The 23,288-nt window shown below is 52.0% G+C and overlaps 2 protein-coding genes across 2 annotated transcripts in view; one reads left to right on the top strand and one right to left on the bottom strand.

Annotated features, from left to right (window-relative positions):
• The first annotated feature begins 1,786 nt into the window (after nucleotides 1-1,786).
• On the top strand, nucleotides 1,787-17,859 carry GPR137B (G protein-coupled receptor 137B). Its single transcript, XM_080651155.1, has 7 exons — nucleotides 1,787-2,366; nucleotides 5,511-5,560; nucleotides 7,259-7,481; nucleotides 8,508-8,657; nucleotides 11,677-11,805; nucleotides 13,122-13,246; nucleotides 14,114-17,859. Exons 1-7 carry the CDS (start codon nucleotides 1,998-2,000, stop codon nucleotides 14,223-14,225), a joined length of 1,158 nt encoding a protein of 385 aa, XP_080507281.1. The 5' UTR covers nucleotides 1,787-1,997; the 3' UTR covers nucleotides 14,226-17,859.
• Nucleotides 17,860-20,058: 2,199 nt separating this feature from the next.
• Nucleotides 20,059-23,288, bottom strand: part of ERO1B (endoplasmic reticulum oxidoreductase 1 beta) — a 28,175-nt gene continuing 24,945 nt past the window's right edge. Inside the window, exon 15 of the mRNA XM_080651214.1 lies at nucleotides 20,059-22,072. Within this exon, the coding sequence (XP_080507340.1) occupies nucleotides 22,012-22,072 (61 nt within the window). The 3' untranslated portion in view covers nucleotides 20,059-22,011. The remainder of the gene's footprint in view (nucleotides 22,073-23,288) is intronic.

The following is a 23,288-nucleotide window of genomic DNA, read 5'->3' on the forward strand; positions in this document are numbered from 1 at the left end:
CTTCTCCCTGCGTAGGGACACTGTTCCTCACTTGCTTCAAGACCTATAATGCTTAGTGACTGAGCATCGACCTAGGAACCAGGAGGTCACGGTTTGATTCCTGGTCAGGGCACATGCCCGGGTTGCGGGCTCGATCCCCAGTGTGGGGCAGGCAGGAGGCAGCCAGTCAATAATTCTCTCTCCTTGTCGATATTTCTGTCTCTTTCCCTCCCTCACTTAAATCAATAAAAATGTATTGAGAGAGAGAGAGAGGTGACCTCCAAAGTGAGGGATGGGTTGTTGAACCTCACACCTCTGACTACAGGAAAGAGATACAATACTCGGAGGCCCTCTTTATGGAAGCAACATTCGTCACAGCCCAGGCCTCTGGGGACAAACGACATTCCTTCAGGATGATAACACAGAAAGAAAGGTAGTTTGGAATGTCCAGGCAAGCACTGGAAAGACATGGGTAGTTTCTATCCTAAGGAAACTTCTCAACAAGTGGAGAGACTGACAATTATGCAAAGATGCTCTGTGAGTACACAGGTGGTGCACCTAGCCTAAGCCCGAGTGGGTGATGGGTGGCCTGGTCTGGGAAGACTTCCCGGAGGAAGTGACCCTGTTACAGATGAGGATTGGTTCCGTTTTTGGAGGCTAGTGTGGAGAGAGTTTTCTTGGCCTGGGAAATTAAGGAAGAATAGGGTCGCTATCTTCGGTACCAGAACTCGCGTAAAAATGCTTCTAGAGAGGAAGCTGGGCGTGCGCTCCTTGAGCGCTCTACGCTGCGGGCACCCCCAGAACAAGGCAGAGAAGCGCCCCAGGGGCGTAAAGTTAGTCTACTTCACCACCGCCTCCGAGCAGCCACCCGCTCAGCCACAGCGAATGAGGAAGGGCTTGTTGGTCCAGGAGGGACGGTCCTACTAGGCGGGTTGCATTGCAGCTGGAGGCAGGATCAGAGAGCGGTGCCACTTCCCTCGGAAGTCCTGCGGCTCCAGCTACTGACAACCCCGAGCTTACGGGCCCCCTGCGGCGCCCCCCCCCCACCCCCCAGTGCACTGAGCGGAGGCGAGGGGCGCAGCGTACCCGCCAGGGCGCACGGCGTGGGGCGCACGGCGCAGGTCTCCGGGAGCCGATGGCCGCCCCTGGGACCAGTCCTTCCTTCCGAGTTCACAAACTGCACCTCCAACACACAACCCTGCCTTGGGCATTCCTGAATTTAGAAAGAAACGTCACCCCCAACGTGCGCAGCCACGGAGCCGTAAAGTTTTAGTTTTAAAGGAAAAAAATACTTGCAAAGTTTGGTGTTTTCGAACTTCTGCAAAACAACAAGGAATCATCAGCGCGAGACGCTGAGCTCTGTCCCCGAGGGGTAGATGGTCCGGAGGTCTAGGAGGCTTCGGGGTTCGGGGGTGGGGGGGCGCGGAATCGGGGGCTATGGGGGCGCGCGGGGCGGAGACGCACAGGGCAAGGGGCGCGGCACCTGGGCACGCGCGGGGCGGAGACGCGAAGTGCAAGGGTACGCGCAGCGAGACGCGTAGGGTGAGGGCGGGGCACGCAGTGTGGGGGACGACACTGGTGGGCCCCAGGGGCTGGCCGTGGGGCGCGCATTGCGGGACGCGCGCGGGGCGGGGGCGCGAAGTGCGGGGGTGCCCCCGAGGCGGGGACGCGCAGGGTGGCAAACGGAACGTGGGGCGGGGACGCGCAGGGGGGGGGCGGACGGAACGGGGGGCGGGGACGCGCAGGGTGGGGCGCGCCGGTGGGCCCACGGGACTGGCCGTGGGGCGCGCGCGGGGCGTGGGCGCGCGTTGCGTGCGGGGGCGCGCGGGGCGGGGGCGCGGCGCCGCCAATCCCAGACAAAGGCCGCCCCGTACATCATGTGGTGCCGGGAGGAAGTCGCCTTGTTGTCTTTCCTCCCGCAGCCGGACCCGGGCGGAGCGATGCGCGGAGACCCCCGCGCGGACGGCCCACCCCGATGAGGCCCGCGCCCCCGGCCGCGCCGCTGCGCCCCCGGCCCGATGGCGGCCCCGCGCTGGGACCCGCTGCGCAACGACTCGCTGCCGCCCACGCTGACCCCGGCCGTGCCCCCCTACGTGAAGCTCGGCCTCACCGGCGTCTACACCGCCTTCTACTCGCTGCTCTTCGCGTTCATCTACGCGCAGCTCTGGCTGGTGCTGCGCTACGGCCACAAGCGGCTCAGCTACCAGAGCGTCTTCCTCTTCCTCTGCCTCCTCTGGGCCTCGCTGCGGACCGTCCTCTTCTCCTTCTACTTCAGGGACTTCGTGGCGGCCAACGCGCTCGGCCCCTTCCTCTTCTGGCTGCTCTACTGCTTCCCCGTGTGCCTCCAGTTCTTCACGCTCACGCTCATGAACTTGTACTTCACGCAGGTGAGTGGGGCGAGCGGGAGGCGGCCGCACCTGGCAGGTGGCCGAGCGCAGCGCTGGGTGCGCGACGGGGCGGGGGGGCGGGGGCGGGGTGGGGTGGCTGTCGCAGTACCAGGGGGCTGAGAATGGGGGCAAAGGCGCTGGTTCTGGGGCGCCTGAGCCTATTCTACCTCCCTGCTGGCCTGTCTCTCAGGTGATGCCCTCCCGTCCCCAAAAGAGGTGGAGGAGGACGGTGCGGGCTGGAGGCCACCTGTGAGTCTCTGCTCCCAGCGAGGCACCATCCGATGGGGGTGGGGCCCTCTCCACGCAGGACGCGGGCAGCATCTTCTTGCACAAGTCAGAATTGGTACCGATGGCAGGCGTACCCACTGGAGGACTTGAACTCTAGAATTTCTCCGCCGACCTCTGACCCCAGCCTGGAAAGGTCACCTGCATGCTTTTTTTTTCCCCCCCCCCCCCCAATCCTCACCTGAGGATAATTTTGCATTGATTTTTAGAGAGAGTGGAAGAGAGAGGGAAAGACAGAGAAATACCAATGTGAGAGAAGCACATCTGTTGGTTGCCTCCCGCTGGAGTGGGGGGGGGGGGAGCCTGCAACCGAGGTAGGGGCCCTTCACCGAATCGAACCCTGAACCCTTTGGTCTGCAGGCTGATGCTCTATCCACTGAGCCAAACCGTCTCGGGCCAGACTGGCTCTTTTGAGTGATAGCAGGTGGGAGGGACGGTCTGTGTTTGGGTAGGACATTCAGAGCCCCCCTGAGCTAGGACTTCCTAACTCGCACCCCGAAATGCTACACCCAGCACACTGAGCTGCTGCAGCCAGGGTCAGGCCCACGCGAACGCCCAGACATTTACTGGGGTGCTTTTACAGGAGTCATTTTATGGGGAGTGTTGTTAATAAGCTAATGGGAGAACATGCAAATGGGCTTGGCCACTGTCACGGTGGAGTTAATGAAAGTGGAGTCTTTGTAAAGTACTTTGCAAACACTTGTGTTTAGCGTTGCATAAAGTTTAATAACATGGCCACTGCCACATTCTCGCCGCCTCTGATTCTCAGGTGGTTTCCAGGCACTAAAAGGTCCGTTTTCACAAGGACTCTGACCGAGGGGAGGGCACCCAGCATGCCACCTGCCGAGGGTAATTTGAGAGCTGTCTCATGGGTCAGCCAGCGTGGCTCAGTGGCTGAGCGTTGACCTATGAACCAGGAGGTCACGGTTCAATTCGCGGTCAGGGCGCATGCCCAGGTTTCGGTCTTGATCCCCTGTAGGGGGTGTGCAGGAGGCAGCTGATCCATGGATACTCTCTCATCATTGATGTTTCTCTATCTTTCTCTCCCTTCCTCTCTGAAATCAGTAAAAATACTTTCTTAAATAAAAAAATTTTTTTAAGTAAGAGCTGTCTCATGGGCAGAGGCTTGGTGCAAGTAGGCATTGCATTCCTTTTAACAGTGTCTGTTTCTCTAAAGAAAGTGTCATTGATTGAATTTTAAAAAGAAAAAAAAAGGTAGAAAAAGAATAGATTGCCCTGGTGTAGTGGAAGTCCTTGACTAAAAATTTGGATGAAATAGCATCTATACTGTTTTTAGTAGCTATTATATCAAAATGGATCTACACGAAAGCCTTCTTATTAGTCCCGCTTATCAGCATATTTTCCAGTCCACGAATAAATGTGTATGATCTCTCCAAATACGACTTTTTAAAAATATATTTTTTTTATTGGGAACTGGGGGAGGAGCATTAGGAGCTAAGTGTGGCCGTAGCCATGGTAACTGCGATGGCCGGCTGGTTGGCACGTGGTCTGGACCAGGACAGAGATGACCTGGTCGTACAGGAGCCATCAGGAAGAGGAGGTACGGGGAACCCCGGGGGACCTTCGTCACTTTGGGGCAAGAAGAGGAAGAGGAGAGGAAGGGAGAGGGAGAGCGACATAGAAACATCAATGATGAGAGAGCATCATTGATTGGCTGCCTCCTGCACGCCCCCTACTGGGATCGAGCCCACAACCCCGGGGCATGTGTCCTGACTAGGAATCAAACCTGGACCTCCTGGTTCATAGGTCGGCGCTCAACCTCGGAGCCACACCGGCCGGCCAGAGCCGTGCTTTCTCACCGTGGGCTGTCGCAGGTTTGCGTAACTTCTGCAATCTGTCGGGAGGAAGTGCGCACAGAGGAACCGCAGGAGAGAATAGCAGATGTGTTGGGAGTGCCTAACCCTTGGACTCTGGAGATTCCCTTCATGCTCGAGAAAGCGTCTGTGTCACAGCTGAGCAGTTCTGCACTGGCATTCGTGGTTTGAGAACATACACGAGATGACTGGCAGGAGCAGGGGCGGCAAGCAGAGTCCCAGGTCCCACTCCACCTCATCCTCACCAAAACCCACACGGATTGTTACTCACTTCCTTTTACAGACGAGGGACTTGAGCCCTAGCTGGTTTGGCTCCGTGGATAGAGCATCGACCTGCAGACTGAAGGGTCCTGGGTTCGATTCCCGGCCAAGGGCATGTACCCCGGTTGCAGGCTTGATCCCTGGCCCTGGTCAGGGCGGGTGTTAGAGGCAACCAATCGATGTGTCTCTCTCACATCGATGTTTCTCTCTGTGTCTCTCCCCCTCCCTTTCACTCTCTCTGAAAATCAATGGAAAAATACCCTCAGGTGAAGATTAACAAAACAAAACAAAAAAAAAGGAAGAAAAAAAACCAGATGAGGGACTTGAGGCACGGAGAGGTTCGGTAATGGTTCCAGAATCACACAGCTGCACATTGGTGGAGCCAGGATGCAAAGCCTGGGGAGCAGCTCAGGGGTCCACACTCTTGGCATCTCTAGATGCCCCCGTGCCGTAGCTGGACACAGCTGTGGCCCGTATACCGTGGGGCGCCACGCCTCCGTGAGGACCGTGACCCAGAGCTATGTTTCGGCGTCCACACGTGGCAGACAAGTCACCATGGGGTAGCAAACAAGTGGCAGAGGGTATGGAGACCATGCGAGATGGGGCTGGGTGGTGTTTGTGAACGAGAGTAGGAGGGTGCGCCCGCCTGTGTAATGACGCCACGTTCAGGGCCTGCGCAGATGGGGGGGGGTCCCGCGTGGCTGTCACCTCCGCGGTGCCAGCTGACTGTGTCCCCAGCCCGCCATGTGTTCTGTCGTTCCAGGTGATTTTCAAGGCCAAGTCGAAGTACTCTCCAGAATTACTCAAGTACCGGTAAGTGCCGGGGGGTTCCCGGGAGAGCAGGGGAGCGGCTCCGCGGGGGCCGCCCCGACAGGCGCAGGGTTTCTGGGTCTCGCAGCAGGTCCCTGGGGTGAGTGTGCACGAGTGTGTGTATGTGGGTGTGAGAGAGTGTGCGTGTGAGCATGTGCAAGTGTGCATGAGTGTGTGTGTGTATTGTGAGTGTATGTGTGAATGTGTGAATGTGTATATGTGAGTATGAATGTATATGTGAGTATGAGTGTGTATGTCAGTGTGAGAGTGTGTGAGTGTATGTGTGAGTGCATATGTGAATGTGAGTGTGTATATGTATGAGCGTGTATGTGAGTGCGATAGAAATCTTTAGTCAGGAGTCTGAAATCGTATGTTGGAAATGACAGTGGAAGTGTGGTCATTGGGAACTGGAGGAGGAGTGTTAGGAGGTAAGCGTGGCCGTGTCCATGGTGACCGCAATGGCCGGCTAGTTGGCATGTGGTCTGGACCAGGACAGAGATGACCTGGTCATACAGGAGCCATCGCTGCAGGAAGAGGGGGTGCAGGGGAGCCCCGTGCCTTCGTCACTTCGGGGCAAGAAGAGGAAGAGGAAGCAGGGGCTCCCCGGGGACGGCTTGGAGCAGGAGGCGGCAGGGAGTTCAGGTTGGGGAGATGGTGCCCCGAGGGTTACACCCTTGAGCTGGCGAGTCGGTCGTGAGGCCTGAGAGAACGGGGTTGGCAGAGGGCCGTGGACCCTGGGGAGGAAGCAGTTTTCTAGAACTTGCTGCTGGTGAAAGGAGAGGCTCTGGGTGAGGAGAGGGGACAGCCCGACGGGAGTTATTTAGGGTTTTCAGTCGATGACACCGGGGCTCGTGCAGGTTGCCGTTGCCCAGGTTCCCAGGGGGCGGGGTGGTGAGCTGCTCGTGGGAACCAGCTCCGAGCCGAGCCCGTGCTCCGTGGAGTCCTCGTTCACAGCGATGACCCCGGTATTCGGTCCTCAGGCCGCCCGGGGTGGGGCGTGAGGCTCCAGAGCTCAGGCACCTTCCTGAGGGCACAGCCTGCTGTTCGAGTCCTAGACCGCCCGCCCCCAGAGCCCACCTCTGAAGTGTTTGTCGGCCGGACAGTGTGGCTCAGTGGTTGAGCATCAACCTATGAACGAGGCGGTCACGGTTCGATTCCTGGTCAGGGCACATGCCTAGGTTGCAGGCTCCATCCCCAGTGCGGGGTATGCAGGAGGCAGCCAATCAGTGATTTTTCTCTCATCATTGATGTTTCTCTCTCTCTCTCTCTCTCCCTCTCCCTTCTCCTTTCTCCTCTGAAATCAATAAAAATATATTTAAAACAAACAAAAAAGCCCTAGTTGGTTTGGCTCGGTGGATAGAACATCAGCCTGCGGACCAAAGGGTCCTGGGTTCGGTTCTGGTCAAGGGGAGGTACCTCAGTTGCAGGCTCCACCCTGGCCCAGGCCCTGGTTGGGGCGTGTGCAGGAGGCAACCAGTTGATGTGTTTCTCTCACATCGATGTTTCGCTGTCTCTCCCTCTCTCTTCCTCTCTAAAAATCCATGGGGAAATATCCTCGGGGGAGGATTAAAACACAAACAAATAAACCGAAGTGTTTGTTACCGTTGGCACGTCCTGCTTCACCATAAAAATACCAGTGTTCCTGCAGATGGACCCAGACTAGGCAGCTGTGGTGCCCTAACCTCCCTCCCTCCCTCCCAGGCTGCCCCTGTACCTGGCCTCGCTGCTCATCAGCCTCGTGTTCCTGCTGGTGAACCTCACCTGCGCGGTGCTGGTGAAGACGGGGACCTGGGAGAGGAAGGCCATCGTCTCCGTGCGCGTGGCCATCAACGACACCCTCTTCGTGCTGTGCGCCGTCTCCCTCTCCGTCTGCCTCTACAAGATCTCTAAGATGTCCTTGGCCAACATCTACTTGGAGTCCAAGGTGAGGTGCAGACGGGTCCAAGAGCCGTCCTCCCGCTGGGTCTAAAAATAGTGGCCTGGTTCGCACTCTTCACACCTGACCTGCCAATGATTAGCCACACACCGCGGCGGCCCAGACGCGGAGGGACGGAGGCCACTGAACTTGGCGTGCAGGACGCGTTCCGTGTCGGCGGCTCGGGGCAGCGGAGTGTGCAGAATGAGCTCCTGGCCTGGAGGTGCCATGGTTTTAACCACCATTTTACTTCATTTATTTATTTTTTTAAAATATCTCTTTATTGATTTCAGAGAGGAAGCGAGAGGGGGAGAGAGAGAGACACATCAATGATGAGAGAGAATCATGGATCGGCTGCCTCCTGCACGCCCCACACTGGGGATCGAGCCTGCAACCCGGCGTGTGCCCTGACCGGGAATTGAACCGTGACCTCCTGGTTCATAGGTCGATGCTCAACCACTGAACCATGCCAGCCGGGCCTTTTTTTTTTTTTTTAATTGTTGAAAGTTTTACAGAGGTCTCCCTTTTTCCTCCATTGACCTCTTCCAGCCCGTTCCCACCCTCCCCCAGGCCCTCACCACCCCGTTCTCTGTGTCCACGGGTTATGCATAGATGCATAGAAGTTTATCAGTTGATCTCTTCCCACCCACCCTGCCTTCCCTCTGAGCTATTGTGCGCTAATCGAAATAAGCCAGCCAGAGAATGTATCACACGATCTCACTGCTACGTGGAATCTAAGGAACAAAGTAAACTGATGAAAAATAGACCCAGAGACACGGACGCACGAAGAGACGGTCAACCAACCGTCTCTGACTTTCTTGTTCTGGCAAGTGGCCCACGTTTTAGGCTGCTGAGGGCCCCTGCGGATCCACGCCCAGGCTTTACGGCGTCCGCATGCAGCTCACGGAGGTTTTAGGAAGGGCTGTGGGACAGGAGGTCGGAGCGGGGCCTGGGGCCCGAGGGTGGCGGGGCCGGGGTGGAGGCTGGTGCCCGCGCCTGGCGTGGGCGTGCCCCTCACGGCTCCCGCCTTTGCAGGGCTCCTCCGTGTGCCAGGTGACCGCCGTGGGCGTGACCGTGGTCCTGCTGTATGCCTCCCGCGCCTGCTACAACCTGTTCATCTTATCCTTCTCTCGGAGCAAGAGCGTGCATTCCTTCGACTATGACTGGTACAACGTGTCCGACCAGGTCAGTGGGCGCGATGGGACGTCCCCGGCCGCATCCCGTGTAGCAGAGTGTGAAGTTCTTTGCTTTAAACCAGGGGTCCTCAGACTTTTTAAACAGGGGGCCAGTTCACTGTCCCTCAGACCGTGGGAGGGCCAGACTATAGTTTAAAAAAAAAAACTATGAACAAATTCCTATGCGCACTGCGGGCCCGGGACGCGTCGGCTGCTAAGCAGGACTGGCAGTGGCACCGGCGGGCCGGATAAATGTCCTCGGCGGGCCGCCTGTGGCCCGCGGGCCGTAGTTTGAGGACGCCTGCGCCGGATGACCTTGAGGGTCGCCTGTGTGGGAACTGCATCCTCACCTATAAAACAGGATCGTAGTACCTGCGAAACCTGTACACACACACACACACACACACACACACCCTTTCTCATTACATTTCAAGTGCTTCCATATAAATGGAAATGGTGCCCTAGCCGGGTTTGCTCAGTGGATAGAGCATCGGCCTGCGAACTGAAAGGTCCCAGGTTCGATTCCGGTCAAGGGCACATGTCCAGGTTGTGGGCTCGATCCCCAGTGTGGGGCTTGCAGGAGGCAGCTGATCAATGATTCTTTCTCATCATGGATGTTTCTATCTCTCTCTTCCTCCTCCTTCCTCTCTAAAATCAATAAAAAATATATTTAAAAAAAATAAATAAATGGAAATGGTCTTACTGCAGGGTGAAATTTGCACAGGTAAAACCAGTTATATTTAGGTTTTGAAAATACATGAAATGACAACGTTAGACTTTTTTTTTTAATGGCACACAAGTACCAATAGCGTTTGAGGAAATCTAATCAGGGGTCCTCAAAACTACGGCCCGCGGGCCACATGCGGCCCACCGAGGACATGTATCCGGCCCGCCAGGTGCATAGGAATTTGTTCATAGTTTTTTTTTAAAAAACTATAGTCCGGCCCTCCAACGGTCTGAGGGACAGTGAACTGGCCCCTATTTAAAAAGTTTGAGGACCCCTGGTAGACGATGGGGACTGAGGACATCCAGGTGTTCGCGAAAGCTCATTTTACCGGTGGTCTCACTGTGTTTCTCTCTTTCTCTGTAATCTGTTCTGGAAATTCGTAAATTATAAAGCAGAGGAACAAAGGTCGTGAGATATCATCTGGCCTCCTTGTCCACAAAAGCTCGAAATGAAAAACAACGAGAATGAGTTTGCGTTCGCTCCCCTGACAAACATTGGTTCTTTGGCCCTGGACAGAGCCGGGGATGTGAGAGAACAGACTCCCCCCTCCCTGCCTCCAGGGGCTGCCGGCCTCTGAGGAAGAGAAACACAGAGAAGCCATCACAGTAAAGAAATAGAACTTGTAGCCCCGCTGGCATGGCTCAGTGGTTGAGCATCGACCTCTGAACCAGGAGGTCATGGGTTCGATTCCTGGCACATGCCCGGGTTGCGGGCTCCATCCCCAGTGTGGGGCGTGCAGGAGGCAGCCAATCAATGACTCTCATCGTTGATGTTTCTATCGCTCTGTCCCTCTCCCTTCTTCTCTGAAATCAGTAAAAATATATATTTTTTTAAAAAAAGAAGAAGAAGTGGAACTTCTAGAAATGAGTCTGTTGGATTGGATTGCAAAGACTCTTTAGCTTTTCCTGGAAAAATATTGACTACCCCAGGATGTACAGACCCGCTTCCAAAATCCACCGCGCTCAAAACCTGGGCTCAGTTAGGACCGGGAACGGAATGACAGTGACAGCTGAGACCTGTGAGGACCAGTGTCCCCACGAGAGGCGTCCGCCAGGTGTTAGAACTAGAAAGGATTGAACACGGTACAAACCGCCACCCCAGTCCAGACACCACCACAGGCACAGGGTGGGAGGGAGTGGGCAAGGCCCTGCCGACAGTGTGCCCCATTCTGAGAATCTCAGCTACGTGAGATAATAAAAACCTGAACTTCAGACAGTGACAGAGACGTACTATGATGTTTTGATTGTAGTAAAATATGACGTTTACTTTTGAACCATTCCTCCGCGTACGGCGCAGTGGCACCACACCCAGTGACACTGCTGAATGACTGTCACCACCACCATCTCCAGACCCTTCCTGTCTGCCCAAACGAAAACTCCGAACCCACTCGACACAGAGATTTGGTTTGAACAAAATTATTATTTTAGCTTTTCTTTCAAGTCAGGGCTTCTAACAAATTTAAAAACAAACATTGATTTCAGAGAGGAAAGGAGAGGGGGAGAGAGAGAAACATCAGTGATGACACCCTAGCTGATTTGGCTCAGTGGATAGAGCATTGGCCTGTGGACTTAAGGGTCCCGGGTTCAATTCCAGTCAAGGGCACATGCCTGGGTTGCGGGTTCTATCCCCAGTGGGGGGCATGCAGAGGCAGCCAATCAATGATTCTCTCTCATTAATGTTTCTATCTCTTTCTTCCCCTCTGAAATCAATAAAATATATATATAAGAAAATACTTTTTTATTGATTTCAGAGAGGAAGGGAGAGAGAGAGAGAGAGAAATATCCGTGATGAGAGAGAAGCATTGATCAGCTGCCTCCTGCACGCCCCACACTGGGGATTGAGGTCACATCCTGAGCATGTGCCCCGACTGGGGATCGAACCCGGGACCTCTTGGTCCATGGGACGATGCTGAACCACTGAGCCACCACAGCCAGGCGAGCTTATATAGCAAATTTAAAATATGATCACAGTTCTTTAAATTCTGCAGCTTTTAGGGGATACTTATTTATAGATACTGTGTGTGGCAGCCCCGTAGAATCTAGGACCAAAACATGTGGCCACGTGTGCATGTCATTCGTGTGGACGGAACGGGAACACGGTGCCGTTGAGACATGTTATAGATGGAATGCGAGATGCAGTTTCTGAGCAGTGAGCACGTGGTTGGCTTTGGCTGCTGCACTTCGATGCGACGTGAGAGAGAAGGAAGAGGATCGGCCCTTCGCGGCTTGCTTTTGGTGCATTGTCTGCCTGTCCCGTTTCCTCTGCCCTCGGCCCCGGGCTGCACTCCTCCCTCTCCCCACAGGCGGATCTGAAGAACCAGCTGGGAGATGCGGGGTACGTGGTGTTCGGGGTGGTCCTCTTCGTGTGGGAGCTCCTGCCCACCACCCTGGTGGTTTACTTCTTCCGCGTCCGAAACCCTGCCAGGGACCTGGTGAGTACAGTGAACCGCTTGGTGTTGGCAGGAAATAGCGCCCCGTTCTAAGCACAGACGGACCGCTGGCCTTTTCTTCTCAGCTTGTCCGTCGAAAGCCTCCTGCAGCCTGTTGTGGTGTAGAGCGTCGCCGTGTTTCACGGAGCCTTTTGGACCCTGGATTCCCAAGGCCCGTGAAGGGAGGGCTCCCACACGCGTCTAACGAGGCCCTTATGCCGAAACCAGACAAACGACAGAGAGAGACCATCCCATAACAACTTTGTTTCAGACTCTGTGGGTTGACTTTCATTTTTTAATTTTTTAAAAATATATTTTTATTGATTTTAGAAAGGAAGGAGAGGGAGAAAGAGAGAGAGAGAAACATCAATGATGAGAGAGAACCCTGCACGCCCCACACTGGGGATTGAGCCCGCAACCCGGGCATGTGCCCTGACCGGGAATCGAACTGTGACCTCCTGGTTTATAGAGTGACACTCAACCACTGAGCCACGCCGGCCGGGCTGATTTCATTCTTTTAAATTGCTGTGAATGCCCACATTATTATTATACGGGTTTACATCCAATTTGGGACCATCTCGCTTGGCTAATCTGGGCGTGGTCTGGTTTTTCGTTTCGGAGTTCAGACTATGATGCTTCATGGCTGTAAGCAGAACTCTGAAAGAAGATGTCCACATGGTAGAAGAAAGAGTACCTCATCCTGACCGGTTTGGCTCAGTGCATAGAGCGTCGGCCTGCGGACGGAAGGGTCCCAGGTTCCATTCCGGTCAAGGGCATGTACCTTGGTTGCAGGCACATCCCCAGTAGGGAGTGTGCAGGAGGCAGCTGACCCATGTTTCTCTCTCATCGATGTTTCTAACTCCCTTTCCCTCTTCCTTCCTCTCTGTAAAAAATCAATAAGATATACTTAAAATTAAAAAAAAAAAGCCCTGACCGGTTTGGCTCAGTGGATAGAGCGTCGGCCTGCAGACTGAAGGGTCCCGGGTTCGATTCCGGTCAGGGGCATATACCTGGGTTGCGGGCACATCCCCAGTGGGGGGCGTGCAGGAGGCAGCTGATCGGTGTCTCTCTCTCATCGATGTTTCTAACTTTCTATCCCTCTCTTCCTCTCTGTGAAAAATCAATAAAATATATTAAAAAAAAAAAAAAAGAAAAGAGGAACTCTTCAAAATAAAAGCAGGAGAAACACACTCTGCAGGGGAACAGGGAGGCCTCTGCCCGGAAGAGAAGAACCCCTCTTGTCTCCCACAGAAGGCCTGGCTCCCCTTTGCCCGTGAGCCCCGTGTCCGAGGTGCGCTGACCGGTCCCTGTCTTTCCAGACCAGCCCGGGCATGGTCCCCAGCCACGGGTTCAGCCCCAGGTCCTACTTCTTCGACAACCCTCGAAGATACGACAGCGACGACGACCTCGCCTGGAACGTCGCCCCTCAGGGACTTCAGGGAAGGTGAGTCCTCGCTCAGGCTGGGAGAGAGTCTGTTGGATTGATTCTCAAAGGCTCGTTAGCTTTTTTAAAATATACATTTTTATTGATTATAGAGAGGAAGGGAGAGGGAGAGGGAGAGAAACAGCAATGAGGAGAGAATCATTGATCGTCTGCCTCCTGCACGCCCCCCACTGGGGATGGAGCCTGCAACCCGGGCATGTGCCCTGGCCATGAATCGAACCGTGACCTCCTGGTTCATAGGTCAGTGCTCAACCACTGAGCCACGCGATTAAGGCCTAAGCAGTTTATAGGTAGGAACTCACAAAAGCCCCATGCGGTAGTCACAGGTGATACAACAGGCACAGGCACGCAGGTAGCAGAGGCTACACACTCGGCGTTAGGATTCAGGTAGCTTCTTGCTAGGACCTTGGTTTACCCACCGTGATGGGTGTGTGGTTCCGGGATCACTGGACCCGTGGACTCTAGAGTTGAGTAGACTGTGCGTGGACCTCTGGCCGCTGCCCAGAGCACTGGCTTGTGGAACAATGGGCTTCAAGCAGCCGCCTTAGCCCTAGCCCGTGTGGCTCAGTGGATAGAGTCTTGGCCTGCAGACTGAAAGGTCCCGGGTTCGAGTCCGGTCAAGGGCACATTGCAGGCTCCATCCCCAGTAGGGGGCGTGCAGGAGGCAGCCCATCAATGATTCTCTTCCATCATTGATGTTTCTCTCTCTCTCTCTCCCTCTCCCTTCCTCTCTGAAATCAATAAAAATATACTTTTAAAAAAAGGAAGCCGCCTTAAAAATCCTCGGAATTGTCGGTGGTTTACACAGAGTCATCGATAGTAAGGTCAGCGTTTCACATCACTGAAATACCTCTTTCTCTCTCGAAGTTTCGCTCCCGACTACTATGACTGGGGACAGCAGACGAACAGCTTCCTGGCGCAAGCGGGGACTTTACCTCCGGACTCGGCTGTGGATCCTGACAAGCCACGCCACGGGTAGCACCAGCTAACGGTCTTACGGGCCATTCCTCGGTGGAGAAGCTTGAGAGAAACGGACGTAACGACATCTGAACCTTTAGGGCACTTTTCCTCACGGAGGAGGACTTGATTGTTATTTGCTGCAGGTTTCTCCTGGCTGCTTAGGGCTAAGCAATGATGTAGATCAACACAACCCGATTTTCGTACTAAAAAAGGGAGCTCCGGCTGCCTGTCTCCAGGGGTATAATTTAAACTTTAAAAATTCTGTACTTTTATGAAAATGTATTTTATATAACTTAAATAATAATGCTAAACTATACTAGGGCGTTTGGAGACGGTGACTGCAATACAGGTTCTAGTTTGCACAGACGTTGATGCATAATTCACTTTAAAAGGTATGGACGCCCTGGCCGGTGTGGCTCGGTGGATAGAGAGCATCAGCCTGCGGACCAAAGGGTCCCGGGTTCGATTCCGGTCAAGGGCACGTAACCTCGGTTGCAGGCTCCTCCCTGGCCTGGGCCCTGGTCGGGGTGCGTGCAGGAGGCAACCAATCGATGTGTTTCTCTCACATCGATGTTTCTGTCTTTCCCTCTCTCTTCCACTCTCTCTAAAAATCAATGGGGGCAGGGGGGAGTAAGTATACAGTGTATGGTCTGAGGGTTCTTTAAGGCTTTTGGACAAACGTGTTCCTCAGATCCTTGGATTCTGAGCTCTGCGCTGGGAGACCCTCCGGACAGCACCAGGGGTGAAAGGTAGAAGGCAGCAGAGTATCAGCCGACCTCCTAGAGGTCACGGGCGCCTTAGAGGTCGTTAAGGCCCAGGGAGTGATCCCTCTAAGAATCTCAACGTTGCCCAGGGGTTTGGGTTTCCTTCTCAGGAGGGCACTAATGTCTGCGCCCAAAGGATCATGGGAAGAAGGTGGACAGAGTTGACTCCTCTGCTGGGTTTAGAGAAGTGGCCTCGTCTTTCAGCCCAATGACCTGTGATATCCACTCATTACCTCGGGACGGCAGCGAGAAGGCACCTTTCCCAGCCCACTGACCGCCCATGACATTGAAGGAACAAGGAGAGGGTCTCAGAGGGGGTCAGTAATGAACACCCGGGGGCCACACGACTGGAGCCCCAACAGGGTTCCTTCCATTTCCAACCGTATTTAAAAGTGCCCTTCATTTTATGTGAAATATATCTGTATTGGTTTCAGAGAGGACGGGAGACGGAGAGAGATAGAAACATCAATGATGAGAGGGAATCATAGGTCCACTGCCTCCTGCATGCCCCCCACTGGGGATCGAGCCCTCAACCCGGGCACGTGCCCTGACTGGGAATCGAACCCGTGACCTGGTTCATAGGTTGATGCTCAACCACTGAGCCACGCTGGCCGGGCAGCGCCCTTTATTTTTAAGGCGCTCTGAAAGTGCCTCTGGGAGCTGCGTGCTTCGAGCTGCGGGTGGGAGAAGCCCTCGATGCTGTCTCTCAGGACGCCTCTCGGTCACGCAAGGGACACGCTCCGGACAACTGCTTCTACGTCGTCTCTCGTGTAAGTGAAACACGGTGTGAAATACTGGTTCTCCAACCACAAGTGCCATTCCAGAACTCCAAGATATATTTATATATGTGACATGTAATATACATGTATATGATATGTGTATATTCTGCAGCTGTAAAACCGTCCCCTTCCGGGAAACGACCCCATTCATGCATTTACTGGTTGATTCCTGGGATCGAACCCACAACCCTGGCGCACTAGGACGATGCTCCAAACGAGCTACTGGCCTGGGCAATGGTAGATATGTTTTTTAAAAAAACACAGTGATATTTAACCCCAAATAAGTAAACCATCTATGCTTGACCACCAAAAAAATAAAAACACAGTGATAATATCACTAAGATCCTATAGTGATTATACTCATCCTATGATATATAAATACTTGATTATTCTGTTATTACTGGCAGGAAAATGGAAATGCCCAACATTATTTGATAAAAAAGCCATAATCTCTTTCGGTGATGAAGCTGCTATTATTTATATGAACTATTATTTTTTATTGGAAGGATAAAAAGTGCCTAATTTTCTCATCTCCCCCCTTAAAAAAGTGACGCTGAAGCACAAGCACCATAAGCACAGCCAGGATGTAAAGAACGACCCAGCTGGTTTTTGCCTGCAGTCAATGGTCACATTTACCCTGTGGTGTGTTGCAGATTTGGATGGAGAGGAAGATTAAGTTGCTAATTTACATGTGCTGCTAAGTCCAGCAACAGAGCGACTCAGATACTGAAGGCTCAGAGAAGGCGAGGAATGGCGATTACTGTTCTCATGTACCCGAATGACCTGTTTTGTTTTAATTAATACATTTTTATGGATTTCAAAGGGGAAGGGAGAGGGAGGGAGACAGAAATATTAATGGTGAGAGAAAATCATGGATCTGCTGCCTCCTGCACGCCCCACACGGGGGATGGAGCCCACTAGCCGGGCATGTGCCCTGACCGGGAATTGAACCGTGACCTCCTGGTTCATAGGTCAACAACACTCAACCACTGAGCCATGCTGGCCGAGCCAAAGCCAGTCGCTGGGGGTCCTGACGCTTCAGTGTTAGAGATCTTTAAGAAAAAACAAACAAACAAACAAACAAACACCTGCCAGTACAAAATTGGGTAGTAAAGTGAGGGCAAGACAAACTTCGATAAACGATGCAGAATGACCGGGTAGTCATCTGGAAAGAACTCGGTTGCATCCGTAACTTACACCTTCGGCCAGAATACACTCAAAGGAATAAAAATTTAGGTTAACACGCACGCACACACACACACACACACACAAACACTAAACCATGAAAGTTCCAGAAGAAAACACAGGGACATTGCTGTGGAATGAAGATTCCACTTGGAATCTTAGCATGACTCCAAGTCCAGAAACCACTACGAAACGTCACGTGGCCAAGCCACCATCCGCAAAGTCCCAGTAAAAGACTCCTAGAGATTCAGGGACAGGCTAACAGCGGGCCAGAGGCAGAAGCAGGAGGAAATGCAGGCGGCTCAAACGTCCAGAGCAGTCAACCTTACATAAAACTACAGACACTGGCGTGGAATTTTGAATCTGGCAAAACGGCGATTCTGATGACATCTGTGTTGAGAGGTGGGTAAGCGGGCATGGTCTGAATGACACGTGGAAATGGGAACGGGTGACTGACCCTAACGAAGGGCAGCGTTCTAAAATCTTTCACACGTACAAACGCACACGGTCTTTCACCCCAGAATTCTACAGCTGCATGATTACATACGTGTGAAATGACACCCACACGAGGTCTGGTAACGATCCACATGATTGCTGGGAGGGGGCTGGTTAAATGATTGCACGTTCCTATAATGGAATACCAGGCAGTCACTAAAAAGTACATATATATATATATATATATATATATATATATATATATATATAACAACAGACGAAGAGAAAGCTATCTAGTGATATTGGGGAGCTGCCATGAGAAAAGCAACCAGCATGATGGGCCGCCACTGGGTAAAACCGTGTCTGTGCCTCCCGCCGTGGGGGCGGGGAGGAGGGTCACAGACACGACACTCCACTGCAAGAGCTTTTCTGTTTCCGTTTTTGAACCACGTGAATGTATTACCTGTTCAAAAAGCTAAATAAAACACGACTATTTAAAAAGCCTGGGACTCGGTACAATTCAAAAGGTGCTGCAGGTCCCCAGTTCTCAGCAGGATGGTCCTGAACCCACTGGTAAGGTCACGGGTGCAGTGTGTTCTGGGAGGAGGCCCCAGGCAGACGCCCTGGTTTCCAGTCCACTCCCTCCGCCTGGACGGCAGGCGAGTGTCCTAGCCTCCCTTCCCCGGGTCCTTCCCTAGGACCGAGGTGACGGCCTGCACAAAGCCCTCAGGCAGGGCCCCACCGATCAGAAGGAACCACCCGACTGCTCAGGGTTTTCTCCCTTCTCCACAAATTATAATCAAACCCTCCTCTCAAAAGCGGAAGTGTTTAAAAGGGGGAAACGCCCTGCTGGTGTGGCTCAGTGGACAGAGCGTCAGCCTGCGACTGAAGGGTCCCGGGTTTGATTCCTGTCAAGGGCAGGTACCTTGGCTGCAGGCTCCTCCCCAGCCCAGGCCCTGGTAGGGGCTTATGCAGAAGGCAACAAATCAATGTGTTTCTCTCACATCGATGTTTCTGTCTTGCTCTCTCTTCCACGCTCCCTAAAAATCAATGGAAAAATATCCTCGGGTGAGGATTAACACTAAATAGATCCTATATAATAGAAGGCTAATATGCAAATTGACCAAACGGCGGAATGACCGGTCGCTATGACACACACTGACCATCGGCGGCAGATGCTCAACGCAGGAGAGCACTCCCCCTTGTGGTCAGTGCTCTCCCACCGGGGGAGCGCCGCTCAGCCAGAAGCCAGGCTGACGGCTGGCGAGCACAGTGGCGGGAGCCTCTCCCATCTCCGCAGCAGCGCTAAGGATGTCGACTGCCGGCTTAGGCCTGCGCCCTGCGAGCAGTGGGCCTAAGCCGTCAGTCGGACATCCCCTGGGGGCTCCTGGACTGTGAAAGGGCACAGGCTGGGCTGAGGGACCCCTCCCCACCCCTGAGTGCACGAATGCCATGCACTGGGCCTCTAGTAAATAAATAAATGTATATATATAAAAGGCTAAGTGGCTGACCGTACGTATGTACGTCTGTCCAGCTGACCGACTGGCCGGTACGTGTGACGCGCACTGGCCATTTAAAAATAAACGTTGACTCGCGCATGCATGATACACATAAAGCTCTTGCCGGCGCCAATCGCACTCATCTGTCTTGATGTCATTGTTGATCGTGAATTTGGTTGACACTTCTTTTATAGAGAAAGGGTGAATGGTGATATTAAAATATTTCTTCTGATTAATTTCCTTTCAATGTGCAGGAATCCGTGCCCCGGGCCACCAGTAAATAAATAAAAGGGGAAACAAGAAGGAAAGATAGCAGAAACGTTTGCTTTAATTCCTATTCCTACTGAGCAGTGGGTACCACACACGCTTTGCAATTCTGTTCCTGCAGATATTCCCCAGAATACAGCGCACGTACAACTGCCTGTGCACTGTGCTGTTTTACCGAACGGTTTCCATGACACCGGCACCCGGCCATGGGCTGAAAGCTATGGTTTCTGCAGGTACTTGTGCTCACAGACTGCCGAGAGGTTTGCTGCGCGCTGATCCCAGTGTCCAGCGGGAGGCGGCGCTGAGGGTCAGGAGCTGTCCTCGCTCACGCACACGGGCACCGAGGGCGGCTGGAAAACACGGCACAGTTTCAACACGCGCAGAGACCACGGAGGGCCAGACATTCTCATGTTAGCACGTCAAAAGGTTCTAGTCATCAGGTTTCAAAACTGAAAACGACTACTCGTCTGTCTGATCCTCCTCGGAGGCTACGAGTCACCACAGGAGGGACATGCAAATTGGACCGATTTGAATGGAGAGCGTTTCTAACTCACTTCGATGCCACTTAGGGAAACACAGGCTCGTGCCACTGGAGGAGGGGTCGCTTCCTTGTCTGCACCTTCTGGCTTCATCCGCTGGACCACCATTTCTGTCGTTCTATTGTCAAGTGCGGGTTTCGAACCAGGCGATGAGATAAAGACACAACACCAAGAGGTGCCACCAGCCCCGCGGTTACAAAGCAGCCAGTGTCCTGTGTCACTTGCCAACAGAGGCACGTGGCCTGGAAAAGCAGCTTGTGTCACATGACCACCAAGCACCAGGCTCCCAAAACAGGTTCTTACAGCACGTAAGCCACGTAACAAACAGACGCAAAGATGCCCCCACGATCGGACGGACGGTGAAATAAGGGAAGCAAATGAATTCCAGCTTAAATAGACGTCATCTGTTTATTGTTCTCGGCAGTGAAAAAACATCGGTTTCAACTTCGAAAAGAGCTTTTACCCCAGCTAGACCTGAATCGCCTAGAACTCATTCTAATGCACAATTGTTGCCTAAGTTTGAAGCAAATCAAAGTACAGAAAAAAAGCAATACATGGAAATGACCAAGGATTCTGCAGGAAATCGAGTTTAAATAATAGGCTTTGTCTTCAGCTGCGATAGAGGAAGTCACACCGCCAAAAAGACTTTCAAGCTTGCAGTAAAAATAAACAAAGTGCAAAACTTTCACATTTTCTTAAACTCCGAATGAGCACTAAGAGTAATTCTTCGCGATTTCATTTACCTGCGATATTATCACTTGTAAACCAGTTTACCTCAAGGTCCCCTCGCCCGCCACACGACACTTGCACCCCTAAAAATGAAGGGGAAGTGGAGGAGGCTCCGATCCAGCCAGCCTGTTCATTCGACTGAACAAAAACATCCCCATCACCGACAAAGCCCTGTTCCACATCGGTTAGAAATCGGGTCAGAAGAGACTTAGCCAGCGAGCCCTTCCTCCCTCCACACACCCCCCTCCCTCCAAGGGTGACTAAGTCCTTTTAAAAGAGGGGGAGCCAACTCAATGACTGTAAAGCGTGCCACTAGCTCAGTGGCCACGGCTCCGACTCGGGCCCAGCAGCCATGGGTGTAAGGGCACTTGTGACTTCACACAAGACTGAAGGAGCGTCCCCTCACTCCTTCCACACAGACGCACCTTCCCGCATTCTCTCTCCTAACGCCTTTTAGAAGAATCAGCATTTCCAATGTTAAGGGTGTCTAGATCCCGGGTTTAGAAATGACTGCGTAGGGCCAATGAGCCGCCTGTTGGTACAGATCACCTGACGTGCCGCTGACCTGCCATGAACTACAGAGAGCGAGTGGGGGGTGAGGCAGCCCAGAGGTTGAGCTGGCGCCCCTGTTTACCCATCCCACCCGAGGAAATCAGTCTGAGAGGATTGCATAGATTGTGTTCTAAAGTAAAACCCCCTAAAGATGCTGCCTTCCATGGAAAATAGTTTTGTGCACATAATGTTTTAAATTGGCATTATAAATCCACGAACTTCCACTCAAATTCTATCAAGATAGAAAATGCTAAGTATTTATGCAACTGTTGTGGGGTTGTTGTTTTTTGGGTTTTTTTTTTTTGAGTAAATGAAAATTTCTAAAATTGGAGTAGAAACAAAGAAACACAAAATCAAAGAAACTGGTGTCTGGGTTCTGAGTGAAAACGCCCCGGGGCCAGCCCCCCATTCAGGACCCGGCTGGCGGCAGGACTTACCTTCACTGAAGCAGGGCCTTTAGACCAAACAAACCTACAACAGCAACTAAAACCTTCAACAAAAACCAGTGAAGCTGAAGCTGAAGTCCTGGGGATGCTTCAGGGACTTCTGAAACTAGACACTTACAAGGCCACTTATCACACGGACACTCCCACATGCTAGAAGGTGACAGAGCGAGGCCGGCCAGGCACTGCGGTCCCCGGTCAGCCCCCCACCGAGACCAGCCCTAACGCTCCCGGCCTCGCCTTCCCATCACAGACAGCTCACAGTGTCACTAGGTGGAGACAGTCGTTTAAGTCTGACAACTGGAAATGAAGCATAACAGAGTAAGAACAAAACCAATTCCAAACGAACAGCCCAGCAGAATAGTCAACAGATGGAAACGAAATTAACCACGGAATTAGCATAACTTACATGTTTTAGAAGTATATACTTCATTTATAAATACCTCTAATTGACAGTCTATTAAGAATCATAAATATTCAAGTGAACATTTGCATTTCTCCTTAAGAGCTCAGATTCTTGAAGTCCCGGAGGGTTAGTCTCCTTCTGCTGAATGTCCAAGAGGTAAAGGCCTCACAGTCACTTTATGTCTAACTAGACACAGAAAAGCCTTTATTACCTACTGTGTTGCAATAAGACTTTAAAATTCTGTAATTCTCTGATGCTTGTAGAAAGCCTATAGGAGGGAAAAAAAAGGCCTTTTAGCACTGCTAATATGATGCGGACACACTTCAAATGGCTGACGTTGTATATGCGCTATTATTAAAGCAAAATCCAAACGAAAAGGATGTATTCGACACTGAACATTGAAGCCTCTATTTTAAAATAAGTACGTTGTGATTCCTTATTAAATATTAATGAAACACAAAGCTATGGCCCTTCGGTCTTGGCTTAGAAGGGGCCACGGAAGCCAGCTACTTCTTATCATCAATAGATTTGTGATGGGAATGGTGATAGGATTATAATTCATTACAATAAAGAACCTTAAGACTTTTATATTTAGTCTGTAAGTTCATTTTGCACATTTCTCTCCAAATCCCCGCTCTTTTCTCATTGCTCCCCAAACACACCAGTTTGTTTTACAGTGTTAGCTCCACAATCTTTACGGGCGAAGGTTCTGTTTATATTGTCTGCCCTGACGCCCATGTGGCTGGTGCCTAATCAACAACGAATGAATGAATGCAGTAAGACTCTGGAATGGGAATCACAAAATAAATCTGTAAGCTCAGCTATCCTCCTGTACAATTCAAGGTGGATGCAGTAAAAATCGAATGTTTTCTTTCTATAGATTTGCCAGAGCAGGGCCAGACTCCAGGCCGCTAGCAGCCCTGGCTCTGAGTCTGGCGCCCTCTGGAGAACAACAGAGGTTATAGCAGGCTCTCAGGTAGAACCACAGTGGGAAGGTGGCAGTTTAATCTTTCTCAGGTTACTTTTATTTGGATTGAAAATCTTTAAATTATTTAAAATATTTTTCATTTACATTTAATTTTGAATAATTTAAATTTAACTCTGTTTCTCCTGTTTTATCTTACTACAGGCCCCATAAGTGGGTGGACTGAATGTTTCATGAAATGTCCATTACCGATGGACATTCTGTGTCTACCCTGTTTGAAACCTCTGCTTACACGCCATCTTTAAATGCAGGGAGGCAACATGGTAAAACTTTGCCACTAAGATGGGGAAGGGGCAACTAACTTATTTTTAATTTAACTTAAAAATGCATGTTAAGAAAACATAAGAAATAATCCCTGTATCATTTTTTTTTAAATTCTTGACTTTTTTGCATTTTTCCCCAGGGCAGCTTAGTATTATTTTCTCTGACTCACTTGGTCCTGCTCTGTATTCCTCAGTAGGCTGGTGTTGCATGTAATTCTGTAGGCAAATTCAAATTA

The sequence above is a fragment of the Plecotus auritus genome (genome assembly GCF_963455305.1).
Source record: "Plecotus auritus genome assembly, chromosome: 14".
Taxonomy (NCBI): Eukaryota; Metazoa; Chordata; class Mammalia; order Chiroptera; family Vespertilionidae; genus Plecotus; species Plecotus auritus.

What these genes read in the sequence shown, in the direction of transcription:
- GPR137B (XM_080651155.1), top strand. Translation starts at nt 1,998, where the DNA reads ATGGCGGCCCCGCGCTGGGACCCGCTGCGCAACGACTCGCTGCCGCCC. An exon ending in GGTACAACGTGTCCGACCAG is followed by an intron (nt 8,658 to 11,676) that starts GTCAGTGGGCGC and finishes CTCTCCCCACAG; the next exon opens with GCGGATCTGAAGAACCAGCT. An exon ending in CCTCAGGGACTTCAGGGAAG is followed by an intron (nt 13,247 to 14,113) that starts GTGAGTCCTCGC and finishes TCTCTCTCGAAG; the next exon opens with TTTCGCTCCCGACTACTATG.